This window comes from Magnolia sinica, chromosome 19 (genome assembly GCF_029962835.1).
Source record: "Magnolia sinica isolate HGM2019 chromosome 19, MsV1, whole genome shotgun sequence".
Taxonomy (NCBI): domain Eukaryota; kingdom Viridiplantae; phylum Streptophyta; class Magnoliopsida; order Magnoliales; family Magnoliaceae; genus Magnolia; species Magnolia sinica.
In genome coordinates, this window is record NC_080591.1 from 3698266 (window position 1) to 3723965 (window position 25700).

The following is a 25700-nucleotide window of genomic DNA, read 5'->3' on the forward strand; positions in this document are numbered from 1 at the left end:
TCTCTCTCTCTCTCTCTCTCTCTCTCTCTCTCTCTCTCTCCATGTATATATATATATGGGATATTATCTAGTGAAAATATCGTTTTGATGACATCCACTATGACCATCTTGCACGCCAAGTCTTGTTTGGCCATGGGACAAAAAATCAGGCCAATCCATGACTCTGGTGAGCCACATGAGCAGGAACAGTTGGAAGGGGACGCTCACCATTGATTTGATCTGGGCCCAACCAAGTTTGAGAATAGCTGGGTTGGATGGATTGGATGTCGCATGTACATGACATGCTGAAAGTTATCTGCTGGGTGAACTGCATTTCATTGAATATGAATCTCTTTTGAATGAATATGGATTCTCTTCTTGCTGCAAACAGAAAATATCTGCTTATTGTAATGTGCACTTAATATAGTAGTCTTGACAACGGCAATAACAATGTGGACCAATCACGATGCAGGAAAATAAGAAATCTCTGTTTGAGACAAACGAAGGATCCGGATTCCCATAGAATATATGTGTGTAGGCATGCTTTTTCAAATGCCTACCTGTGTACCTGTGTGCAAGTTGCATGTGTATTTAGGACAGAGATTTGCTAGAAAATCCCACTGTATTGTATCTTGGAATTTTAGCCATTGGATATGTGTCCTTTTTATCAACACAAACCGTATATATGATGGGCCTTATTATGAATGGAGGGTGATCAAAAAAAAAAAAAACACATATTGAAATATTTCAACCCTAGCCGGAGAAGGATTACATGCAACCATGGTCTGCCAATATCACCAAACTGAAATTATCCTGCTGCATGTCAGATGTGCATGCCCTAAACGTGGTGGGCCCCATCATGATGAGCACCTGGCATTAAAAAAGAAAAGAAAGAGGACTACCACTTTCAGGTACGCAGCATCTTTACATTATCAGGTCAGATCATCGGCAATCCGTTGATTTTGATAGTGTGGCCCACCAAATGCAAATTGCAACTTGTTGGTCTGAAGTCCCGCTAACCAGGCCACTATCAAAATCGAAGACGAGCCAGATCCGGTCCACCATCATGAGGAACCACAGCTTGATTAGCTTCTCTAACTGGGTGCACCATGTCCTACTGAAAAAGAGGGGAAAAAAAATCCTAATGAGATCTATCCATTGGATCAATAGTTGAGGGATCTTGATTTCTTGACCGTAGACTTAAGGACGAAAATGCAGTCATTTTCAATCCACGTCTCAGATGGAAGCTCAGTTCTTAAATAATGCTTTGTGACCGCAATTTTATTTAGAGAAAGAAAATCTTTTAAGCTTGAAGTTGTTAAAACCCCACCCACTAGGTTTTAACACCCGGTCCGGTGGTAGACTCTTAGGAGTTTCAACACCCGGTCAAGGGTCGAGCATCCATAGGTGGTGAAATCCCACTAAGGCGTCAGTGTGTGTGCGTGTGTTTAAAAAAAAACAAAAAAAAAAATCTTACATGCACAGTGTTGGAGTACTGTAAATTATAGTGCTCTTAGTTGCATCAGGGCACTTGGACAGTCCAATCCACATATCTGTACCGTCCATTAGGTACAGCACATATTTCATGGGCTACATTATAAAAATCATACTTCTAGAATGATCCTAACCATCTGATCAAAAGCCTATAAAATTGAAGGTCAATATCATTCAAGAGAAAATAGGCCTGGTCAACCATTGAGCCATCTATCTTTCCTTCTGCAGAGTCACTTTTATCAGAGAACCTTAAACATCCCTATCCATGATTTGGAAAGCCAATGGCTATAAAAGAGAAGGCTAACTTACGAATGGATCAGATCTTCCGATCAATGTGATTTTCACACGGTAGTACATGAAATTTGTGATAAAGCCAATAGACGGTCCAGATTTGGGTGTCCAAGTGTCCCAATGCAACTAGTAGCACTATAACTTATAAAGCTATGGAGGAATGGATATTTTCTCATTATTAGTTATTAAGGTAATCTCTTGTAGCATTTCCTCAACTAATCCAACCATTAGCATAAGATGTTAATATTAATGTAATTTTTCTGCACATTTTAAGATTACATTAAAAGAATAAGTTATGTTATTGAATCTTTCCAAATCTTCAAGGGAGTTATTTGATACGCTGGCAGAGCAGACCCTTCGATACTCAGGCCCTAAGAAATAGTACACGTGGCATGTATTAAATGATGTTGAACAATTCTAACCTCTAACCTGTGAAGGCTTGCTTTTTGAACTAAAACCATTGGATATTTATTTATTTTTTTCTTTTTTTCCAACCATCCAATAAATTCACATCGATAAGACACTCAGGTAATCAAATAATTTTAGTGGGTGTGTGATTGTTGGTCTTTTATATTCTTCAACTTAGTAATTCTCCTCTTTTAAAAAAAAGAAAAAAGAATGAAGTAGAGTAACTTTGCAATTTCTTGATTTTTCACAAGAAGCATGTTTGGTTCATGCCTTTTTGTTAGTTTTTAATTTTTAAGCAATTTCCTCAGCTTTTCTTAGAAAACCTGCTCTAGTATTTACTTGAGAATAAAAATCAAGAAAATTTAAAGGTTTCCACAATCAAAGAATAAATTCCCCCACAATTCAGTTATTATTATTATTATTTTTGGGTGAGAATCGATACAAAGACCGTAGTGTTGAAAGGAAGTTATCTTCACTTAGTCTACCATTTAAGCTATATATGGATCAATGTGTCGTAGTTTATCTTCTAAATAGGTTATTTCTAAGTAACTTCAAAGTGCTTATGCAGCAATTTCTTTTACACAGAGGCTCACACCACACACTCTCACACACCCACACACTACATGGGTATTCAATGATCTCAATGTTGAAATAGAGTCTATCACTAAGCCATAGAGCTAGACCTGTGCCCTGTGCAACATTCATCACACTTGCTTTAACATCAAACTTTTTCCAATAAGGGAATTTTCCCTGCAACCAAATAGGCCCTAAGTTTTAGTTCATGATACATTTGAATTAGGATCTAATTTAGACATCCTAAAATTTTACTTATATTCTGAAAATACAATTTCTTTGTAACTCTTAAGTGCCTGTGTAGCATCTGTCACTCTCGAATTGAGCATCAATCCTTGTCTCAATCTTCAATTGTTTATTAAGAAAAATATAAATTAATACATCTTAAATTATATATATATATATATATATATATTATTGATTTCATTATTAGTTTTATCATGCCGTTGAAATTTAGCAGGTAGGCATTCGACACAGTAAGGCCATTGGCCGACCCAAAAATCTTGAACAAGTCTATGAAGCCATCCATGGTGATTATGATATCGCTGTTGGAATATATGGAGATTAGTGCTTGGAATCTGTTAATGTCCTCTAAAGAACTCGTTTAAGATTTAAAAAAAGTGCATGTGGGATTTTTAAATGATGATTTTCCATGAGCATGAAAAGGTGCATGTGGGTTTTTTAAATGAGGCTTTTGCATGAGCATGACCTTTTCATTGGAAGGTTTGTTTAACATATGAGTCATTTGGATGAGATTTTAGTGGTGTATCATAAATCACTGTCATAATCATCTTAGGCTTATCGCAACTAATTGAGGTCAACTGTATAATGCAGGGTCATTTTCACACCGAGCTCAAGTTGGGTGGCCTGTGGGATGCAGGGGTACACTCAGGGTGAGCGGCCTGTGTGAGGCGAAGCCAGGCTCCACCCATGTGAGGCGGGTGGCTCGCGTGAAGCATAATCCATGTGAAGTGGGGCCCACAATGGGGGTTCAACCGAGGTCCTAACCCATGGGATATGTGGCTTGGGCTATGAGATAAATGGATTGCTTCGCCATGTTATATCAGTTCGATAGCTTATTTATTTAATTAAATTTTTTTTTTTTGAATTTGAGCTTTTAGAGAAAGTTGTTAATTGTCCTGCATTAAAGTGGTATCAGAGTGGAATGTCTTGTGTTCGGGACTCTTCACCGGAGGTGATTAATGCATGGGCATTTTCACACTGGGCTCGAGTGGGGTTGCCTGTGATATGCAGGGGCACACTCGAGGCAGGCAGCCCGTATGAGGCGGATGGGCGGCTCATGTGAAGCAGAACTCATGTAAAGTAAGGCCTGTAAGGGGGTTCGGCCCAATCCTAACCTATGAGATATAGGTCTAACACTATGAGATAAAAGGACTGATTTGCCATGCTCTACTTTATTAGTTCGAGCTTTTTGAGTAAGTGATTAATTATCTTGTATGAAAGTGGTATTAGAGCAAGAGGTCTCATGTTCAAGTGAATGTGAACGTCCATTTATTCTTATGTTTTATGGTCCCTTTGTATTCCATTGATTAAAGGCTAGGATTGCCTAAATAGTGCAAGTTTTGACCTGTGGTCCATTTACCATGGCCCTAGCAAATGAACGATTTTGATCTTGTCCAAACAGTAATTTATTCTTTCTTGATTATCACGTTCTTTCCATGCTAAGAGGTGTTGTGTGGCAATCCATGGCCCTCCATTAGCTAAGGACAGAACCCACCATGAGATGATACCTAGAGCTGGAGATAAACCAAGCTAGCTTGAAGCCTTAGCTCGGATTGGTTTGAAAAAGCTCGGCTTGGTTTAGTTTGAAGGCTTAGATTGGTTCGAATAAAAGTTCAAATTAAAACAAGCCATTGAGTCAAGCTCATTTAAAATAAAATAAAAATAAAAATAAAAAAACCAGCTGAAATTAGGGCAATACCGCTCGACTCGACTCGAAGCTCAACTTGATTAAGCTCAGTTTGATTTGGCTCGTAAATTGTATGCATAATATTTCCTGTGGTGTGATCCACTTGAGCTTTGGATATGATCAGTGTTCGAATTATCTCCGATATTATCTCTATCTCCAACTTAGCAATACTGATAACACTGGTAGCGATACCAATAATATAGGTAGTATCAGAAATTCCAAGTAGTAGTAATGTATTGCTAAGTATCGCCAACGTATTAATATCTGTAATGTAATCGTCAATATTTTCAACTATGTAAATTCTAAGTGTTGCTTGTATTGTCAATGCATCAATATCGCCAATGTATTGCCAATATTTTTTACTACGTAAATTTTAAATAATGCTTGTATCATAAGTTTATTAACGATATTTCAATAATATCACCAATTTATTGATATCATCAGAACTTTGTTTATTAGAAAAATATATATATATTTTTTATTTTTTTTCATCGTCACATGATTATATGTAGTATTTAATTTGTCATTGATAATATTAATAATATCTCGATATTATCGATATCACAACATGCGTGATATTGATATCACAATCTTTCGTTTTTTTTCCAATTGTTAATGATTTTTTGATAAAATATTATGTATTGTTGATATTTTGTAATATCGATGGATGTTTGAATGAGAGTTTGAATGGTTAAATTAGGACGGGATGAATGGACTGATTTCCTACAACAACATATGCTTTTAAGGCTTAATTAAATGGAAACTTGTTATGTATACATTCTTTTTACAATTTTTTTATTTCTAAATATACAAATATGTAAATTTTAACATCTCCTGAAGTTTCGCTAAAAATTCCATCATTTTCCCCATATTTTCTTGCATTTCCGGTTATCAACGATATTATCGGCATCGATACTATTTCCACATCCCTAGCCAGCAAAACTTGTGGCAATACCGATAATTTGAACACTGGGGCTGCGCAGGCTGGCTCAAGCTAAAATGACTTGAGCCAAAGCCAGGCCCAAAAATTGATCAGGCCATACATGCCAGGGCCAAGCCCGGACCATGGGCCAGGCTAATAGGTCAATTCCCTAGTGGGGGTGGCTAACAGTGAGTGTGAACTGACAGTGGGTGTACTAACAAGCTAACAAAAAAAAAAAAAAAAACCCAATCCAAAGCTGGGCCGTTCACCCCACCCAAGTTGCCACCAGTAATCATGCATCAACACATGCATGATGGTATGATCACATTCAAGTCTCAATACCAACTGATAAATGAGTGAGAGAAGTTAACTAATTTGCTATCCTTTTCTTCCTGTAAGAGCAGTACGATGAATTTACAATCCAACATGATCAACTGTCTCATGATGGACGGCTTGTGAGGCTAGTGTCCACAACTGTCTACCTATGGATATGTACATGACATGCCACTGAGAGTACTTAGTCTGATTTTACAGGAACTCCATGATAAGCTAAAGCTTTATAGATCCAAAATATTAATATCTTCACATTCCTCATCTCCTTCGTCTTGGTAGTCTTCTGTGTGGACCCCATCCTCTCTGAAAAGAAGAGGCCCATGACCCCTACCTCTATTCGGCTTACAATCATTCATCGCAATGATCTCACCAATCTTTTCCGTGATACAAGATTCAATTTTCCCTTGTTCGATGGTGCCTAGAGGGTCCAACCCAAGAAGAGAGACACATTCTGCTCGGAACTCCAAATCATTGGACGATGATATTAGCCCAGCGATTGCTCTTGAAAGATCAGGAGCATATCTCCGAATCTGTGGAAAGATCAGAATCAATGAAAAAGATCAAGAGAAAGGATGATCAATGCACTTCGGAAATGCTAATATGGTTTACTGCAAGTGAAGCCAATGCAATTTGTGAGATAGATTGCAATCACAAATTGAGAAGTAAAAAACCAAACAAAGAATCCTAATAGACAGGAAAATATACTGAAATGCCACTCACATTCTCGGGACCCGCCAATCGGGTTTGTGTATCAATGGGCCCACAAATCAGATAATACATTACATATAAGACACATGCATGCAATTGATTCACCCAAATGTGACCTGATGAATAAATGTAGAGAGAGTTTGCATCAATTGATTTCAGTTCAAGAAAGATTATAGGATATGTGACCCAGTGATTTGCATAGTATACAGGTGGGCCCCATTTCACAGACTTGCTCAGTCCCTAGCACGTATGTCCGTGCAGCACACACAATGCCCCGATGCTATTCTAGTCACAGTGAATCCATACTTGCACCACCGAGTACTAGAACCCAAGGATTTGGTGAGAACGCAAGAGAGTGAATGGGAAAGCTTGTATTGCACTATGAAGAGAAGATTACAACACTGAAGAGTGAATCCTAGATGAGGAAATCCATATATGTGGGCCTAGGAAATCTCCAAGAAGCATAAATCAATGGTTAGAATGGTGTCATGTGGCATTCATCCAAGGATCATGAATCCTCTACAAAGCTTCTGGACAATTCTACTCATTGTTCTGTTGCATCCCATTGTGGATGGACCATGCCCACAAATATTCCAGATTGGAAGGGCATAGCTGACCAATCTTTGCACTTCTGTTCAGTTGAATGTGGACCATTACTGCATTTCTCTTCTTAACCGTCCATTTGTAGGGCACAAACATAAAGGCTATAGTTGTCTTGTTGAGAGGATAATCTACGCATGGTCCATCAATGGTGGGAAACACTGGACCAGTGGTCTGGATTACTGAAGCATGTGCCTGACTTGCTCGAAATGAAAACCTGCATCTGTGTAGAGGCAAGATACATGTCTCTCAAAATCAATTACATCTGCAGAGATCTGATTTATTTTATTTTATTTTATTTTATTTGGATCACCGTGATTGTACTGTCTTGATTTGGAGCCACATGATCCAGATAAACAAGAACCAGAAAACAATTCAACATAGCCCGAAACCTTAAAGACGCCTTAGAGGGAGAGTGATATTTACCTTGAGAGCATTTGGGCTGAGAAGAATTCCTGGGTACTTTGCCTTCAAATCATCCAATGCAAGCTTAACAGCTTTCTTTACAAGGTTTTTGTATTCATGATTTCTTTGTTGTGTTTGTGGTGGCGTAAACTCATCGACAAGTTAAGGAATTGCTGAACAGTATAGCACATTTCAAAGAGAAAAGTGCCTGAGAATAAAAAAACATGATGCAAGTGGTGCAATGAAGTACACATTTTTCGATTGAGCATTTGCTTGATCCAACAACCTGTAAGCAAAGGGTCCCACATTCCGCCCATCAGAATCATTCATATGATAAGCCCCGTGGCTGGATGGGAGATACCCCAAGAATCTCCCCCACAGGGTGATCCTATCTGATAGGGGAGATACCATGGATCACCTGCCATGATGGGGACCACCAAGTCAATGGCGTATACTACCGAAAGGTGGGCCTCATCTATTTCATTCCTAGGCCAAACAAGGAATTCCATTTCGTTTGAGTTTTAGATAATAGCTTGGCAAAAAGAAAAAGTACTCCGATAAAAATAAATAAATAAAGATTTGAATAATGAAACTGCGGATATTTTATATGGTAACTGTGCAGGGCAATGTCAATATGGGCAAATGGTGGCAATTCCTCCCACTGTAGCACTGCATGGCCATCTCCATCCACAAAATGGGTTCTCAATGCCAAGCCATAGTTTTGCCAGTCAATGCTTGCCAATGCGGTCAAAGATGACTGCGGGATCGAACAAGGTGAAAAGTCTTGAAAAAATAGAACCTGGAAAAGGAAATTATGTCAGATCATTCAAATAAGTTAAATAGTAGGGATCAAAATGGTTTCATCAATTTTGAATACGAGCATGGAGTTGCACAAATGATAAATATCACACTTCAAAAATCTTCTCCATGTTTGTTCTCCATTTTTGTCTTCGTTACAATGAAAAAGAATTTGAGTGACAAGAAGCATTCTAGGAGGCGACTGTACCAAATAAATTGAAAAACCTGGAAACATAACAAGCATTCAAGAAATTAGATAAATCAACACTCTTTGCCTACTGCCATAATCAAGGTAGTACATAACAGTATTGGCTGATATAGCCCCCATATTGGCCGATAAAGCTCTGTTTTTTTTTTCTTTTTTTTTGGTAAAATTCTAAAGAAGAAGAAGTAAAGATCCCACATATTATTTTTTTGGTTTGGAAATGTATTTGATGGTAATGGTCCATTCTTTGGTAAGAATGTTGTATGTTAGGCAATGTCAGCTTGACCTGCTAAAAATTGATCAGATAAGCACTAATCAAACCCAAATCGAGCATGATGTGGTGGCTTAGGGCCCTTTACATACAAATACAACAAACAATAAAATGAAAAATGAAAGTGATGGTTTACCCCTTCTTAAAATATTTCCCAAAAATAGTCCACTCCACTATGGTTGATAAAATTCCACTTAAATTTTGTGTTTTGATCATCAAAATATGCTTAGATCTAGTTTAAAATTAGTTTCTAAGCTTTCTTCATAGTTGGAATGAATAAAGAAGTGGAAAAACGAGAGAATTTTGAAAATAAGAACTTCCATAATTGACCCTTATGGCTGTATTGGCCCCGTAACAGTTCCGATATGGGGCATGCCGATCTGTATTGACCAATACATAAGCCACTCATGGAGGGGGCAACGGTCAAAAGTTGCAGCACTTAGCAGCTTCTAACCATAGTATCTCTCGGCTGCTTTTCTTTTTCTTTTTCCTTTTTTTCTGGACCATTGTTCTGAACTCCTAATTGTCCAAGAATGGGTAAAGTCTGGTTAGTTATGAATTTCCAATTGGCACGATCTTTGAACTATGGCTCATCCAAGTGGTCTGCTAATTGAATGGTATGGATCCAGTGTCAACATGCACCAATCTATGGTTTCTAAGGTTGCAACATTAACTGGGTCCTTACTCATGCCTCAGTGGTAGACTCACTAGAGTTTCAACACGAGGTAGTCAAGTACCCATTGTGGTGAAATCCCACTGTGGTGTGAGTGCGTGGGTGTGTGTGGGGTGTGAGTGAGTGTGTAAAAAAAAGGTTGAAACATTTACTAAAGAGTACTGGAGCATGCTAGATCCTAAGCCTTGAGAATCACGAGTCTTTTCACCGGAAGCCGTTGAAATAACTAACAAAAAGTTCAAAGAAGTAATCTAATGAAACAGTGAAATCAGGTATCTTACCATGACATACATATCAGATTCCACTTTATACAAGCATAAAATGATGACATAGCATAACATTATATAGTACAAACAATACATAAAGGAAACAATAACCAAGCCTGTAATGAAGACAATATCAGCCAAAGGAGTCTAACCTCTGTTGATTTACCGCATGCCGTCAAGCATGGAGGATTCAATGATTTGGGTACTTCTGTTATTACAATCACAACTTCCATAATCTGTCCTGTACTTTTGACACTATCCCCACCATCTGCCACTCCACTTCCAACCTTTAAATGTTCTCTGCCATGAGGGAAAATAGCAACTAGAATTGGGTCATTAAGAAGATTTTATGGAATATAGAAACAATAGGCTTCATGACGATTGAGGAATATTCAGCAACCAGATAGGCGCACATTTTACAGCTTCAATAGCCTGATAGTGCATAAGTGTATGACGAGGGCAGCATGAGCAGAGATCAAGTGCTGCTAAGATGCACGGGAAGGCTATGAATGATAGAATTGAGAATGAGGTCATCTAAAGAAACATAGAAGTAGCCCTGCTGAGAGATAAAAGGATGGAGACCACATTGAAACAGTTTGGTCATGTGCAATGATGACAAGAGGCAGCTCTGCTAAGGTGGCGAGCATTGCTAAGAGTTAAAAGGACTGAAATGAGAATGAGAGGAAAGCCTAAAAGGACTTGGATTGAAGTGGTGAGAAGGGAGATGAAGGTTTCTTCACTTAGGATTGATTGGTGAAACAAGATTCATCAAGCTGACCCCTAATTGTTGGGACAAAGCTATTATGATGAGGAGGATGACGACGACAACAACAATGATGGTATAGACTTGAGATACTTACCTACTTAAGAAGCAACCCTGACACTCTTTATCGAGGGCATTTCCATGCCTAAGAACAAAATCTTCAAGGCCCGAAGTTAGACGTTCAATATTTGGCATCGAAGAAGGTAGAATAATTCCCTCGTTTGCCTGAAGAAGCTGTTCGCATCTTGATCCAGAATTGTTCATATGTTCAACTACCAACTCAACCACAACTTTCTGGAGGAAGTCCAAGAACTAAAAATTGGTCAATAATATAGCTAGTCATCATTATGAATAGAAATTAGGTAGGCCAAGAATAGGTTTCTGCACAGCTGCAGAACAGAAAGAGGAAAGCTAGTTCCAGACATCCGTCTGCAAGCACCAACAGAAGCACCCAAAACATGTCTAGAAAATGGACAACTACAGTACACATTCCACATACATGTGTGGACTCTTTATAAGAAGACTTGCCTGACTTTTGGGCTAGAGAACATTAACAGTGGAGCCCAAGTGATGAATGGCATACATCTCTAACACGTGCCCCGGGGGCATGTTGCACTTCTACATAAAGAAATAAAGAATTGCATGTCCACAATAGAAATGTATTGCCATCCTGTTTCTTAGCCACAACAGGGTTATGGGTGTCTTGGAAATTAAAAGCAGCAACAGCAGAAAACAGTTCTTTCCATATCTCAAACAGGCTAGCGAAACATTGAAGCCACCAACAAATTTATCTTCTTAAGCAGGACTTCTGCAGGAAAACTTAGCGATTGTAACCATAAAAAGCAGTACTAGTGCAGAGAGTCGAACTCACCGGAACTTTTATGATGACTATCTGCAAAAAGGAAAAGACAAATTAAAACTTTAAAATAAAATGCAGCATCCCACGAATTTTTATAAACCAAACAACTTTTCCTCTCTAATTCCTATCCATGACTTTTTGTTGCCCCATTATCAATTAACCAACTAAATGAATGGAAAGGATGAGATGGTTTCAGTTAGTTACTGACCACCACTCTTGATCCAATTTAGATAGACCCAATAGGGAAAAAACTAAAAGAAGCTGTCGAAGTAGGCCAAACCTCTCGGCATAAGCGAGTGATCCATGCCACAAAGTCAGGGATGCTTTCATGAGTCGAAAACGATACTTCAGTGCCACTGAAAAGAGATGACTAGTCAGTTGGCGATTTGATAAGCAGAGACAAAGCCCATTTGAGAAACTGAAGAAAATGTAGTGAAACGCATGCCTGAACTTCCCATCCTTCTTGGGTGTTGAAGGCAACCTTGCCAGCTTTTTCTTAGCAACGGTTTCTTTCAAATTTAAGCGGTAATGATATACTTCTTTGTCACATATGCCTGAAATGCCCCAAATGGGCAAACGTGAGAAAAACACAGAGAGGCTTAATTGCAAGAGGGCTGAGATCCAGTGCTACAGTTACTGCAAAACTGAGCAATCAGATCAGATGATGCTGTGATGGGGAGTTTAGGTGGGTCCTGCAAAAAGACCTCTACAGTATTGCTGTCGAACCAAAATCTCATGCTACCAAATAATCAGAATACAGCTCATAGTATGCTGTGATCCAGTGCAGCCAAATTTCAAAACGTCAGCATTGAAGCACATATCAGCAGACTCCAAAACTGATGAGTATTGGCATGTCTCGGCTGATCTGCACTATGTATCTGCCAAATTGGAGTGAATTTTGACTTGTTTAGTTCCTTATCACCAACAGTCACCATTCTCATCATAGGCTTGTCCTCAATGATAATAACATAAATATCAGCATATTGAAGAAAGAACACCAATGCATATTTTCTATGCAACGGCAATACGGGAACAAATTGGTGAAGAAGCTATGTCTCCAATCTTACAAAAGTTCATGTCTGCATGAGCTGTATATGAGGTGTGATTGATTCTAAGGGGTGTGATTGATTCTATAATTAGTCCTTATAAATATAAGAATATTTAGTTTCCTTTAGAATAAGATTTTTTTTTTTTCTTTTATATAAGATGTAATTGTATCTATATATAGCACCCGATTGGGAGAAGATAATTCAATTCATAATTCATATTATTCATAGAAACCATGATCTGACATGGTATCAAAGGGGGTTCGATTCTAAGGAGCTCGTATTCCGATCGCTTCGTCGACCACTCCAAGGACGTTGTATCCGTTGCTTTCTCCATCGACAAGACGATCAAGCTCTCCTTACTTTTTACGCCGGTCATCTTCTTCATCTGACAGTCCTCGACGAAGGCCGTGACAATGAGAGCGTACGACACCGGAGTCACCACCGTAAATCTGTTGTGAGTGCGATGGCAATCACCACAGGCGCAACAACTGAACCAGCTCCAACACCAGCACCACAGATTATTGTCCACCAAGACAATTCTGTGTTTCCTACCGGCATCACACTGGATGAGACCAATTACTCATTATGGTTTCAACTCATAGAAATGCGTATTGGCGCTCGTAACAAAGCAGGATATCTCACTGGAGAAGCGCAAAAACCTGCACCCGGAGATCCCAATCTTGGAACATGGATTACCGAAAATCACAAAATGAAGAGTTGGCTTATTAACTCAATGAGTCCGTCGCTGATGCAACGATTTATTCGTCTCCCCACAGCCAAGGAGATATGGGAAGCCGTATCGAAAACCTTCTATGATGGATCGGACGAAACTTGTATCTTTGAATTAAATCAGAGATCCTTTTCTACTACGCAAAATGGTTAACCATTATCAACCTACTATAATGAACTTGTTGCTATTTTTCAGGAAATCGATCACAGGACTATTTCTCGGGAAGGAACAGTTGAAGGGGTAGTCCAGTTGCATTCCGCGATGGCTAGGCTTCGAGTTCATATTTTTCTAAGTGGACTCGACTCCGAATTTGATCAGGTCCGTGGAGAAATCTTACGAAAAGACCCAAAACTCGATTTGGAGAGCTCGTATGCATATGTCAGGAGAGAATATCAACAGAGACAGACGATGGGAGGCTCTCGTCCAATCTCTGAGAGTTCGGCTATGCTGGCTAACCAAACTCGACAAAGATCGTCGTCTGGCTCATCGAAAAACCGAAACAATCAATCAACTGGAAAGTCTAGTGGCCTGGTATGTACTCATTGTGGTGAAACAGGTCATTCGAAACAACGATGTTATGAAGTCATTGGCTATCCTGAGTGGTGGGGCTTCACAAAGAAACCTCGAAAGAAGATTATAGGGAAAGCTATGATGACATCTACGGAAGAAGACCAATCGCAACCCACAGCAAACGTTGTCTATCCAGGTATTGTCGACTAGACATCTGTATTCTCTACAACTTCTAAGAACAGTACTTGGATCATTGATACAGGTGCATCCAATCATATGACAAGGGACTCCGGTCAGTTGCATTCCATTCTCCCTTCTTCATCTGTTATCTCCACATCTAATGGTAGTACCTCTCCTATTACTGGAGAGGAATTTGTCATCTTATCCAATACTCTCACATTAGATAGATACTGTCCTTGTTGTTCCATCCCTTGAGTATAATCTTTTGTCTGTTAGCCAAATTACCTCCACTCTTGCTTGCACTGTGACTTTTTGGCCCTCATTTTATGTTTTTCAGGACATTCTAACTTGGAAGATTCTTGGTTATGGTGTTAGAAGGGGCAAACTCTACTACTTAGAGTTGACAGAAAATGGGGGACTGAAATTCAGTCAGGCAAATTAAACTAGTAGCAAAGATAAATCTCGAGCAACTATATGGTTATGGCACCAGAGACTAGGACATCTGTTCTTTGGTTATCTTAGAAAATTACAACCACATCTTTTTTCAGCTCTGAATGATTTGGATTTTCATTGTGACATTTGTGAATTGGCTAAGAGTCATCGTATTTCTTATTTATCAAGTTTGAATAAAAGTTCAAAACCTTTTGTGGTTATTCACTTTGATGTTTGGGGTCCTGCAAAAATCCCTTCTATTTCAAAAGCTCGCTACTTTGTTACATTTATTGATGAATGCACTAGAATGACTTGGGTGTCTCTACTTAACAAAAAGAGTGATGTATGTACAGCATTTCAGGAATTTCATAATATGGTGGGCACTCAATACCAAAAACGGATTTGTGTTCTGCAATCCGACAATGGTACTGAGCATACAAATACATCCTTTGGCAAGCTTCTGAGCCAGCATGGGATTCGTCATCAGATCTCTTGCACCTATACTCCGCAGCAAAATGGATTGGCAGAGAGGAAGAATAGACAACTATTGGAGGTGGTTCGTGCCTCTCTCTTTGGCATGAATATGCCTCAATTCTATTGGGGAGAGGCTGTAAAATCCGCTACTTACCTCATTAATCGAACACCTTCTCGAGTCATAGATTTTCAAACTCTCCAACAAAAGATGCAATCCTTATTTTCAGTTCCTCATCTGCCAAATCTTGAACCACGAGTCTTTGGTTGTACGGTATATGTTCACATCCCCAAAAGTCTGCGAAACAAACTTGATCCATGTGCAAAACGGTGTCTTTGTTGGCTATTCTGAGTTTCAGAAAGGGTATATGTGTTATGACCCTCAAACCAGAAAATTACATGTGACTTTGGATGCTTCTTTTCGTGAAGTAGAACCTTATTACACAGGGGAAGTCTCTAGCCCTACTTTTCAGGGGGAAAGCTCTAGTGAAGAGAATGTGGAAGGTAGCGGAAGAGATGAGTTTATGGAGTTAGAAAAAGTGAATGAAAGTTTTGAGAAAAGTGTTCATCAAAGCTATGATAGTATTTCTGAAGTTGAGAGTGAGTTGATAGTTCTTCCTCAAAACAATTCAGGTACTCCCGACATGTCAGAATCACCGATGCCCTCAGAGTTGCCCATGTCCACACCATTAACTGAAGAATCAACCCAAAATGTTCTTCCTCAGGTAATCTCGAATCCCATATTTGATGAGTCTAATGAAACACATGTTCCTACAGAAGATATAGCTCCTAAATATCCACAAAGATCAACAAAGGGAGTTCCAAAGAAACAATATGAACCTGATCCTAAAGCCAAGACCAAATACCCAATTAGTAACCATGTGTCCTCCCATAGATTGTCTACATCATATGCATTTACTGTTAATCAATTATCCACTGTATCTATTCCTAATAGTGTGCAGGATGCGTTGACTGATCTGAAATGGACAAAGGCGATGAACGAAGAGATGGAGGCTCTACAAAAGAATGCGACTTGGGAACTTATTCCGTTACCCAAAGGAAAGAAGACAATTAGATGTAGATGGGTGTTCACGGTGAAACTTAAAGCGGATGGCAGTATTGATAGATATAAAGCAAGGTTAGTTGCAAAGGGGTATACGCAAAGGTATGGGGTGGATTATCAAGAGACTTTTGCACCGGTAGCCAAGATCAATACAATTCGCATTCTTATATCTATAGCGGCAAATCGGGATTGGCCCTTGCAACAATTTGATGTCAAAAATTCTTTCCTCAATGGAAATTTAGAGGAAGAGGTCTGCATGGGGTTGCCACCCGGAGTCAAACATATTTCTTCGTATAGAAGTGAAGTTTGTAAATTGAAGAAATCATTGTATGGGTTGAAACAGTCACCTAGAGCTTGGTTTGGGAGGTTCTCTTCTACAATGAAGGCATTCGGTTATAAACAAAGTAATTTAGACCATACTTTGTTTACAAAACACAAAGAAGGATAGATAACAATTTAATCGTGTATGTCGATGATATGGTCTTGATAGGAAATGACCCATGTGAAATGAAAGCATTACAGGAGTATTTGGCTGTTAAATTCGAAATGAAGGATCTTGGGCAACTTAAATATTTCTTGGGGATTGAGGTTGCAAAATCGAAACACGGGATTTTCCTTTCACAACAGAAATATGTGCTAGATCTTTTAACCGAAACTGGAATGCTTGCTTGCAAACCAGCAGAAACGCCCATAGAAATGAATCATAAGCTTGGAGTTTTTCCAGATCAAGCTCCAATAGACAAGGGTCGTTATTGGCGGTTGGTTGGGAGATTAATCTATTTGTCTCACACGAGGCCGGATATAACTTATGCAGTGAGCGTCATAAGCCAGTTCATGCATGCACCAAGTGAAGAGCATATAAATGTGGTATATCGAATCTTAAGATATTTGTTGTTCTCCAAAAACAGTGTCTCTAACATTGAAGGATACACAGATTCTGATTGGGCAGGTGATCAAACCAACAGAAGGTCCACGTCTGGCTATTTTACCTTTGTGGAAGGTAATCTTGTCACTTGGAGAAGCAAGAAGCAGAAGGTTGTGGCAAGATCAAGTGCAGAAGCCGAATTCCGAGGTATGGCTCATGGTGTATGCGAATTGTTGTGGCTTAAAAGTGTACTAAAAGATTTGGGAATTGAATATGCAAAACCTATGAATCTCCATTGTGATAATAAGGCAGCCATTGAGATTTCACAGAATCCTATACAACATGACCGCACCAAACATGTTGAAGTTGATCGTCATTTCATCAAAGAGAAACTCGATCAAAAGATTATACGGTTTCCATTTGTTCAGTCCAAAAGCCAGTTAGCAGATATACTCACGAAAGCAGTTTCCGGAAAGGTGTTTCACGGTATAATTGACAAGTTGGGCATGATAGATATCTATGCTCCAACTTGAAGGGGAGTGTCTGCATGAGCTGTATATGAGGTGTGATTGATTCTATGGGATGTGATTGATTCTATCATTAGTCCTTGTAAATATAAAAATATTTAGTTTCCTTTAGGATAAGATTTTTTTCTTTTATATAAGATGTAATTGTATCTATATATAGCACCCGATTGAAAGAAGATAATTCAATTCATAATTCATATTATTCATAGAAACCATGATCTGACAGTTCAACTCACTAACAAGAGTTCAGTCTTCTTTTTATGAAACCGGCCCGGTCTTGTAGTAGTAGACTACTAAAATGATTCGAAGTCCGCTAGTTGGGCCATGCGTATGGATGATCCCAACTGTTCAAGGTGCAGCTCCCTCCATGAACACACGATCGGGAAGGAATTATTTTCTGCAAAAATCCTAGCCATTTGATCTTATAAACAGAAAATCACACAATGGTCAACAGTTTATGGTCAAGTCCAATTTTTAATGGTTTTTTTTTTTTTTTACAGAGAAAGAGGACTGCCCATAGGCTATCCATGGTGGGCCCTACCTTCTGAAGTGGGTCTTACACATGGCCCAGCTAACAGATTAAGATTTCACAACAGTAGTCCAAGGACTACCTTTTATCCTTTTTGTAGAAGTGAAATGTTTCACTTCTTACCATATTAGAGCATTAGTAACAATTCCAAAGGAGAGGTTTACTTGTGGTTGTGATGAAAAGCACTCCATCTGCATCCAATACATAAACAAGCCTTTGGTAAGCATTATCTAAAGAATGTTAAATAAAGGAACTGAGACTATTAGCAAAAAAAATAAAAAAAGAAAAGGCAATCTAGCATCCAGATAATGTCCTCATCAAAGATCTTAGTCTTTGCCTCTGCAGTCCAAACACCTAACCAGTGTGCAAGTCACATAACATGATCGAATGTTGATCGAAAGTGATGAGATGTGTTCAATTTCGAAAAGGTCTTCAAAATAAATAAATTTGCAGAATATTATTATCTGACCTTTGCTAAGCCCCACACACGTGTACATGTTAGCAAATGCGCATGCCACTACATGTACCAGCATGGCAGATAGGTGCAATATCCAAGCCATCCATCAAAAGGCTACTGCTATTTAGATTCCCTATCCCAAGAATCAGGCCAATCCACTAGTCAGGTGGGCCATAATTAACTAAATAAATGTACAGTGGTGAAAGAAAATCAGCTGAAAATTCATATCCCTTCAACTTATTTCCAATATCATGGCTCACCTACTCAACGTACAACCTTTATTTTGGGCGGTAATGTCTACACAGTGAAATCCACCTGATGGATGGCTTGGATATTTCACGTTTGCTACATGGGCATTTGTAGTGGTGTGTGCATTAGATGACTTGTACACGCGTGTGGACTTAGCAAAGCTCTTTATATATATATATATATGAAACAGACTTTTACCTATCATAAATGGGCCGGTTGCTCAGGTGGTTTGGTTGGTTGGTTTTCATCTATGAGACTAGAGGCTCGGTGTGATGAAGTGCCTCTTGGATTAAAAAAAAAAAGTGTCTTAATAAGACATTGTCTTCCTTACCAATAAAGGAGACAATCTTTCGTAGACTTCTCCCTCATTCTTTAACTCATTCTGGAGACCATCTCCTTCATTCTCATTGGTGAGACTATACACTCGAGAATACAACTACAAAGAACTCCGGGTGGAGTTATTGGGCAACATTGTCGCTTTGACTTATCCTGGAGACAGAATCACTACAATCCATTTGTAATCTACTTATGAGAAATGATACAATGAGCCATGGTGAACCATAATAGGTAAGGCACCAATCACAGTATGCCGTGTGACATCTTAAAGTCACTTTTAGGAAATAAAAAACAAAAAAGTGACTTTATCTGCCACTTGGTCATTGCTGATTGGTTGCTTACCTGTTGTGGTATATATACATTAGTTTCTTGTATCATTTCCCTCTACAAATTCAAATCAGTGTTTCAAACAGCGTTTGTAGCGTAGAGGTAACTTACACTATGTAGCGTTGCGCTACCTAGCATAGCTAAATAATGTAAATCTCCTGTAGCATACATTACAGGGGTCATGGGTTACGCTACAGCTACAGCTACGGACACTACAATTTTTTTCTTTTTTCTTTTTTAAGTTTTGTTTTTTAAAAATGGTGTAAAATTCACATCATAAAAATAAAAAAATAAAAATAATAAAAAACCTTAAAAAGTAAAGTTAAAACCAACCCTTTTTATATTTACTTTCACTTAAAATGGCGTGATCCTTCGTTAAAATTGGTGTGAAACTCACACACTAAAAACATTTTAAACTAAAAATAAAAAGGGATTCAAAAGAGGGTTTTCGAAAACCCCTCTTAGTGTGTGTGTGTGTGTGTGTGTGTGTGTGACATCTATATCGTACTTAATACTCTTTAAGCTGTGGGATTTTTATTTCTTTTATGCTTGTGAGTTGTAACCTGTGGTTTTAATTAGAAGTTGTTAAATAAAGTGGTTTTCTTAAACAGTTGTTGATACGATAATTATTTGATTTGTTTTATAACTTTATATATGAAATTAGCTTTTGATAAATGTTAATTAATAATTTGTTTGAATATGATACTTGAAAAAATGAATTATCTCTTAGGCATTTTTATATTTTTTGTTTTTTTTAAAAAAAAAACTAGTTATCATATTTTTTCTAATTTTAAATTTAAAAATATAAATATCATGTAGCTTAAGCTTTATGCGACAGAGGCATGAATGCTGCGTAACATGCTACCACTATTTAAAACACTTATTCAAATCAAGAGGGTGCAATTACTATCTTAAAGATTACGGTTGACTTGTCATTCCACTTATTCAACTCTAAAGGGTGCAATGACAATCCTCAGATATAGATATCATGTTGTGTCCGACAAGTGGTCAGTTTATCAACTGAGCCTTCAAATACATGCCTGGGTCCAACCCAAATCATTCATAAATGGTCTCGGTCCCACGCTCTAGCTGGGCCTCAGTAGTAAATGTAGTCAAAACGTGGGACCAGGCACTCCTGAAACCCTAGGCCTGATCGACGGGCCTAAAGTCTAGAACCCAAGTGGGGTCCAGTTCCCAAGTCCGCTGGGCTAGCCCTATCTCTAAACTCAATTAAGAAAACAGAATGAGATTTCCACTCCTACACTTATTAGTGTCATCCACACGTCTCATTTGTACCTGCAAACCATGGTTCTTGGACAGTAACTACAACCGACTCGTCCGGTCCTGAGTTGAGCCGACACTCGGCCGAGTTGTGCGAGTCAACTCGGACGAGTCATCAATCGTTGCAAGTGCATACACCATTTTACTGTGTATAATACTACAAATCCGCAGGCCTTACCCCAATTTTCGACAGAAATCTGTTTCCTTCCATGCTCAACGTCTTGGAACTCCGCCAAGCTGCTTCCAACGCCCGTATCTGAAACTGATAACAGGGGCATTTTCGTAATTTTACTCCGATTTCTGTCCGCTCTAGGATCTGAAAAGTATCTCCGCCAGAGTATAGCATATGATACGCATGCGCACATCCGCTGCACACGTGGCACGCAAGTGACTCAATCCAGACCGTACAAATCATGGGGGCCACTGTGTTTAGGCAACAACCGAACAGATGGAGGAATTATATGATAGTGGTCCGCATCTTTGTACTGTATACCCAGGTTTTAAGTTCTGACGAGTGGGAGCCATGGTCCGGCAATCGAGACCGTCTATTGCATCATTCCGTGGATGGGACCCACAGGCAGACGGTTAATAGGAGAAATACAGTAGCGGAGCACATGCAGCAGAAGAAAATCCCAAGATTTGTCGTTAGGATCCTCCAATCTGAGATGTTTTCGGAGCATGGTGCATCGTAGTTCGGACGCTACAGAAAGTGGGGTCCGGATTACCGAACCACGGGCTTAGATCTGTGGACTTGTGTATGCTCATGTTGTTTAAAGAGGTGGACCCCAATCATATAATTCCTCTGAATGGACGATCCTAACCGTCCAAATAATGTACATTTCATTGCTGAATTTCACTGTTGACGATTTTATTTTATTTTTCTTCAAATGGCGACTGAATAGACGGCTAGGATGATCTCTTCTGTATGAATTTTAGGTTAGTTCCCCTTTCATTCCCGATTTCGAACGTTTGGATTGAGGTACACGCGTGCCACGTGTAAGTGACTATATAGACTCTTATTGGCGGGAAAAGAGTGCTCTGAATGACGAAAATGCCATGCAATTCTCCAAACCACGCATAGAAACCATCCATGGCCCTCAAGGGCATTTTCGTCAACAGAACAATTAGGTTGTGTAGGAGAAGAATAGAAAATTTCAAAGGATTTTTATCGGAAAATCCCAAAAAAATCTGAAATTATAGAAAAAGGCCATGAACCATTTCGAATTTTCAAAAAAATACTCTGACCGTACGAATCATGCACAATGACCAAATGGCCTCGATCGTTTTTTTTTTTTTATTTTCCAGGTTTTTTGGGGATTTTTTTCTTAAAAATCCAAAATTTCAAAGCTCCCATTTCTATCGAATATATGATTTTCAAAAATATGAACCACGATTTTCTGGAAAAACAGGGAAAGAAAACTCTGCCCAAATCGTATGAAAAATCAATTTCAAAAAACATAAAAATAAAATAAAATTCGAGAAAAGAAAAAGAAAAAAAAAAAGAAAGAGAGAAATTTCGGATCCTTACTTGCGATTCGAGCGAGCGGGGGATCGGAATCGGGAGAGATCTTTAGAAGAACGGATAATCTGCAGGGATTTTCCGAGATCCGGCATCTTCGAATTGCACAAGCGATTAGCTGAAATAAATTACCGAAAATGCCCTTATAAAATCAGATATTTACTCGATAGAGCTTTCGAGTGGAAGAAATTAATGGTAGGTGAAAATCGTTTTTGAAATTACTTACACTTCGACAGAGCTTTCGAGTGGAAGAAATTTCCATTGAAATTTTCTATTTCTTCCCTTCTTCGCGGGAGAAAATTCCTTTGGAAAATGAGTTCTCCCTCCTTTTTTTAAATTAGATTAGTGGAAGTACGAAAATACCCCTGTACTCAAAAAAAATGACAAACAGAAAACTTTGTTAGTCTGGCACTGGGACGATACGCAGGCTCTTAGAAATTACATGAGAATTGCACACGTGGAATGTAAATAGTCAAGTTAAACGGTCCAATATATACTAAGAATGTAGTTGTGTCTTGTACCAAAAATAAATGTTATTTCATTATAACTATCGGAATTGGTGGACATTTATTGGACGGTTAAAAACGAAAGAGATCCGACTGTTATATTTCCACAAATAAGTCTTCAATAATCAGAAGTTTGGATTATTAAAGCAGTCTGATCTTTTGATTGTGCCTTGAAGACATTGAGCTGTATAATCTAGTCGGTTTCTTTTAGTTAATACATGTAAGGTGTACTGCATTCGACTGTAATGTCTTTATATCCACACCGTCCATCAATTAGGGAATTGCCCTAATGTAAGTAAATCATCTTAAAATTTATAATTTAAGTAGGCCGCGTCACAAGAAATAATAAGACTTGAACACTCACCCTTAAAACCTTAAGTATGTTTTGGATCAAATTGATATTCATGTTTTCCCTTCATAAGGTGGTCATCACCTTATACGAAGGGTTATATGGGATGTAAATATAGGGTTGTACATCGAGCTGAGTTAAGTCAAGGTGGTTCAAGCTTAGCTTAACACTCGATTCAAACTAGCAACTCGACCCAATCGACACCCGACTCAACCTAACCACCTGACCCAATCAACACATGACTCAACCTAGCCACCCGACCCAATTGATCCAACCCAAACACGACCCAAATCCCAAATCAAATATTCACTTAATAATAATAATAATAATTATTATTATTATTATTATTATTATTTATATATATATATATATATAGTCGAGCCGAGTCGAGCCGAGCTCAAGTCAAGTCAACTCAAGATCTACTATAATCGAAGTTGGCTTGTTTTCAAAACGAGCTGGGTCATATGAGGCTTAGTTTGCTTCAAGTCGTCGCTTGAGCCGATTCAAGTTGAGATAGATCGAGTCGAGTCAAGTGAGCTTTTCGAGCTAGCTTGACTTGTGTATAGCCCTATGTAAACATTATAGTGGCCTTAAGAAGGTTTCAAACCATCAATATTTCTATGCTCGCTGGTTCTTTGTGTAACCAACTTAAGCTTTGGATTTTCCTCAAGTTTGAAATCATATCTCAAAAATGGTGGGTGTCTCCATTCTCATTCTTTTTTGGTGCGGCCCACTTAAGTTTTAGATGATCTCCTTCATGTTTAAAATCTCCTTTAAAACTTAAGTGGGCCACGCCATTAAAAAAAGTAAGAATTGAATACTCACCTAGGAAGCCTTATTTGGGCCTAGGAAGTTATGAATCAAGCTAATATTTATGTTTTCACTTCATCATGGGCATCATCTTATACATGGATCAAATGACATATATATGTAGGAGTGTACATCGAGTCGAACCAAGTCGAGCTGGCCTCAACTCGACTCGGCTCGACCACTAGCTGACCCCAACTCGAATTCGACTCGGCTTGGTCCTCGAGCCTGATTGGCCAGCTCGGCTCGATTTGGTCAGCAGCTCGGTCCAATTCCAACAGAGTTCGCCTGTGGAGCATATTCACAAACACATAAACTGCACCTTTAAAATCTCACTATATGTAAGACAGCAGCAGTAGTTTTACCTGTATTTTATCAAAACACCTTTTAAGCAATATAAAAATCAAGAAAAAAAATGGTATTTGTTTCATATACATATCTTCCTTGCCACCAGCCACACTTCATTGAGTCATTTCATCAAATACTTGGTGAGCAACATCAATATCAAAGTAACCAAGTCCAAACTAATTCAATCCGAGTTTGAATTCAAGTTGGGTTCGAGCTGAGTTGAGTTGAGAGGGGCTAGCTCGAACTCATTTTCGAGCTAAAAAATCAGCTCAACTTGGCTCGAACTCAACTTCATACCGAGTTGAATCGAGCTTTTTCGAGTCGAGTCGAGCGAGCTAACCGAACTAGCTCAGTTCATGTACACCCCTATATATATGAACATCACAGTGGGTCCTCAAGGAAGTTTTAAATGGTGAGCATTTCTATCCCCATTTCCTATAGCGTGGCCTACTTAAGTTTTGGATCTTTCTAGTGTTTGAAATCATGTCCTAAAAATAAGCCAATAAAAAACAGATGGACAAAGTGGATAAAAAAAAAATTGTGGTGGGATCATCTAATCCACTCATCACTCGGATACTTACCCTGACTCATAAAGGGATGTTGGCCTGACAACACTCATTGGACATACATCTTCGGTCGGATTGAACATTTTCACCAAGGATGCTCACACATCTAGCTTCCACTGTGGCATGTGCTTGTTAATTTTCAAAATTGTAACTGAGAAATAGACTCTGAAATTTTTAATTTCCTTTCTCATGCTTAAAAATATAATTTCCAAATTAAGTAAAAAGAGAGGAAACAACTCATCTCTATAAAGTGCACCACATGCATGTTAGGCATATTGTCCCATCGATCATCTTCAAGCATCACGCATGCACTGATATAGCACATGTGGAACATTTGCCACTATCATCTTCAACCATCTCACATTTACTAGTGTCAATATTCAACATCTACTACATGTGCCATTGTCCATTTTCAAGCACTTGCATGTACGTAAAACATGTGCACATGTGCCACAATTCATCTACAAGAGCTTTATATGTGTAGATGGACATGCACATCCAACCAACCATTTTAAAACACCACACATGCTAATGTTTACATATGCACAATTGTCGCCCTCAATAATGAGGCTAGAGGTGTACGAGTCAAATTGAGTCGAGCTTGGCACAACTTGACTTGACTTGGCTCTGCCACTAGTTGACCCCAACTCGAACTTGGCTTGGCTCGGTTCTCGAGCCTGACTCGCTAGCTCGGCTTGGTTTGGTTAGCAACTTAGGCCAATTCGAGCCAAGATCGAATATGTATGGCATTTTCACAAACACATGGAGTGTACTTTCGATTTCTCATTGTATGTAAAACAACAGCAACTCTTTATAGGTATTTCATCAAACACCTTGTAGGCAACATCAAAATCAAGACAAAATGATATTTGTTTTATACACGTACCTTCTGACACTTCATTGAGTCATTTCATCAAACACTTGGTGAGCAAGATCAATATCAAAGTAACTGAGTCACCGAACTGGTTCGATCCGAGTTTGATTCGAGTTGGGGTTCAATCTGAGTCAAGTCGAACTCGGTTCAAAAAATTTTCGAGCTCAAAAAATTAGCTCAATTCAGCTTGAACTTAGTTTCAAACCGAGTCGAATTGAGCTTTTTCGAGTTGAGTCAAGCGAGCTAA

General features: G+C 38.7%; 1 protein-coding gene across 6 annotated transcripts; it reads right to left on the minus strand.

Moving 5' to 3' along the window:
• Window positions 1-5950: 5950 nt before the first annotated feature.
• Window positions 5951-22358, minus strand: LOC131235195 (type 2 DNA topoisomerase 6 subunit B-like). Of its 6 annotated transcripts, none has more exons than XM_058232337.1 (12): window positions 22230-22358; window positions 22013-22121; window positions 20663-20746; window positions 17999-18025; window positions 11924-12032; window positions 11759-11834; window positions 11491-11511; window positions 10717-10913; window positions 10009-10156; window positions 8246-8442; window positions 7665-7788; window positions 5951-6460 (listed from the first exon to the last, which is right to left on the minus strand). In XM_058232337.1, the coding sequence occupies exons 1-12, from the start codon at window positions 22263-22265 to the stop codon at window positions 6155-6157; spliced, it is 1434 nt and encodes a 477-aa protein (XP_058088320.1). In that variant the 5' UTR covers window positions 22266-22358; the 3' UTR covers window positions 5951-6154. The 6 variants fall into 6 exon arrangements, with proteins under 6 accessions (XP_058088320.1, XP_058088319.1, XP_058088322.1 ...); XM_058232336.1 differs by having other exon boundaries at window positions 10717-10931; XM_058232339.1 differs by lacking the exon at window positions 20663-20746 and having other exon boundaries at window positions 10717-10931.
• Window positions 22359-25700: the final 3342 nt, after the last annotated feature.

Bases quoted from the DNA above. Each gene is read 5' to 3' on its own strand.
- LOC131235195 (XM_058232336.1), bottom strand. From the start codon at position 22,265: ATGGAAATTTCTTCCACTCGAAAGCTCTGTCGAAGT. The intron at 18,026-20,662 runs GTAAGGCCTGCG...TATTGGATGCAG, and splicing joins GATTTCTGTCGAAAATTGGG to ATGGAGTGCTTTTCATCACA. The intron at 8,443-10,008 runs GTTAGACTCCTT...TTCCTTTTCCAG, and splicing joins CATGCGGTAAATCAACAGAG to GTTCTATTTTTTCAAGACTT.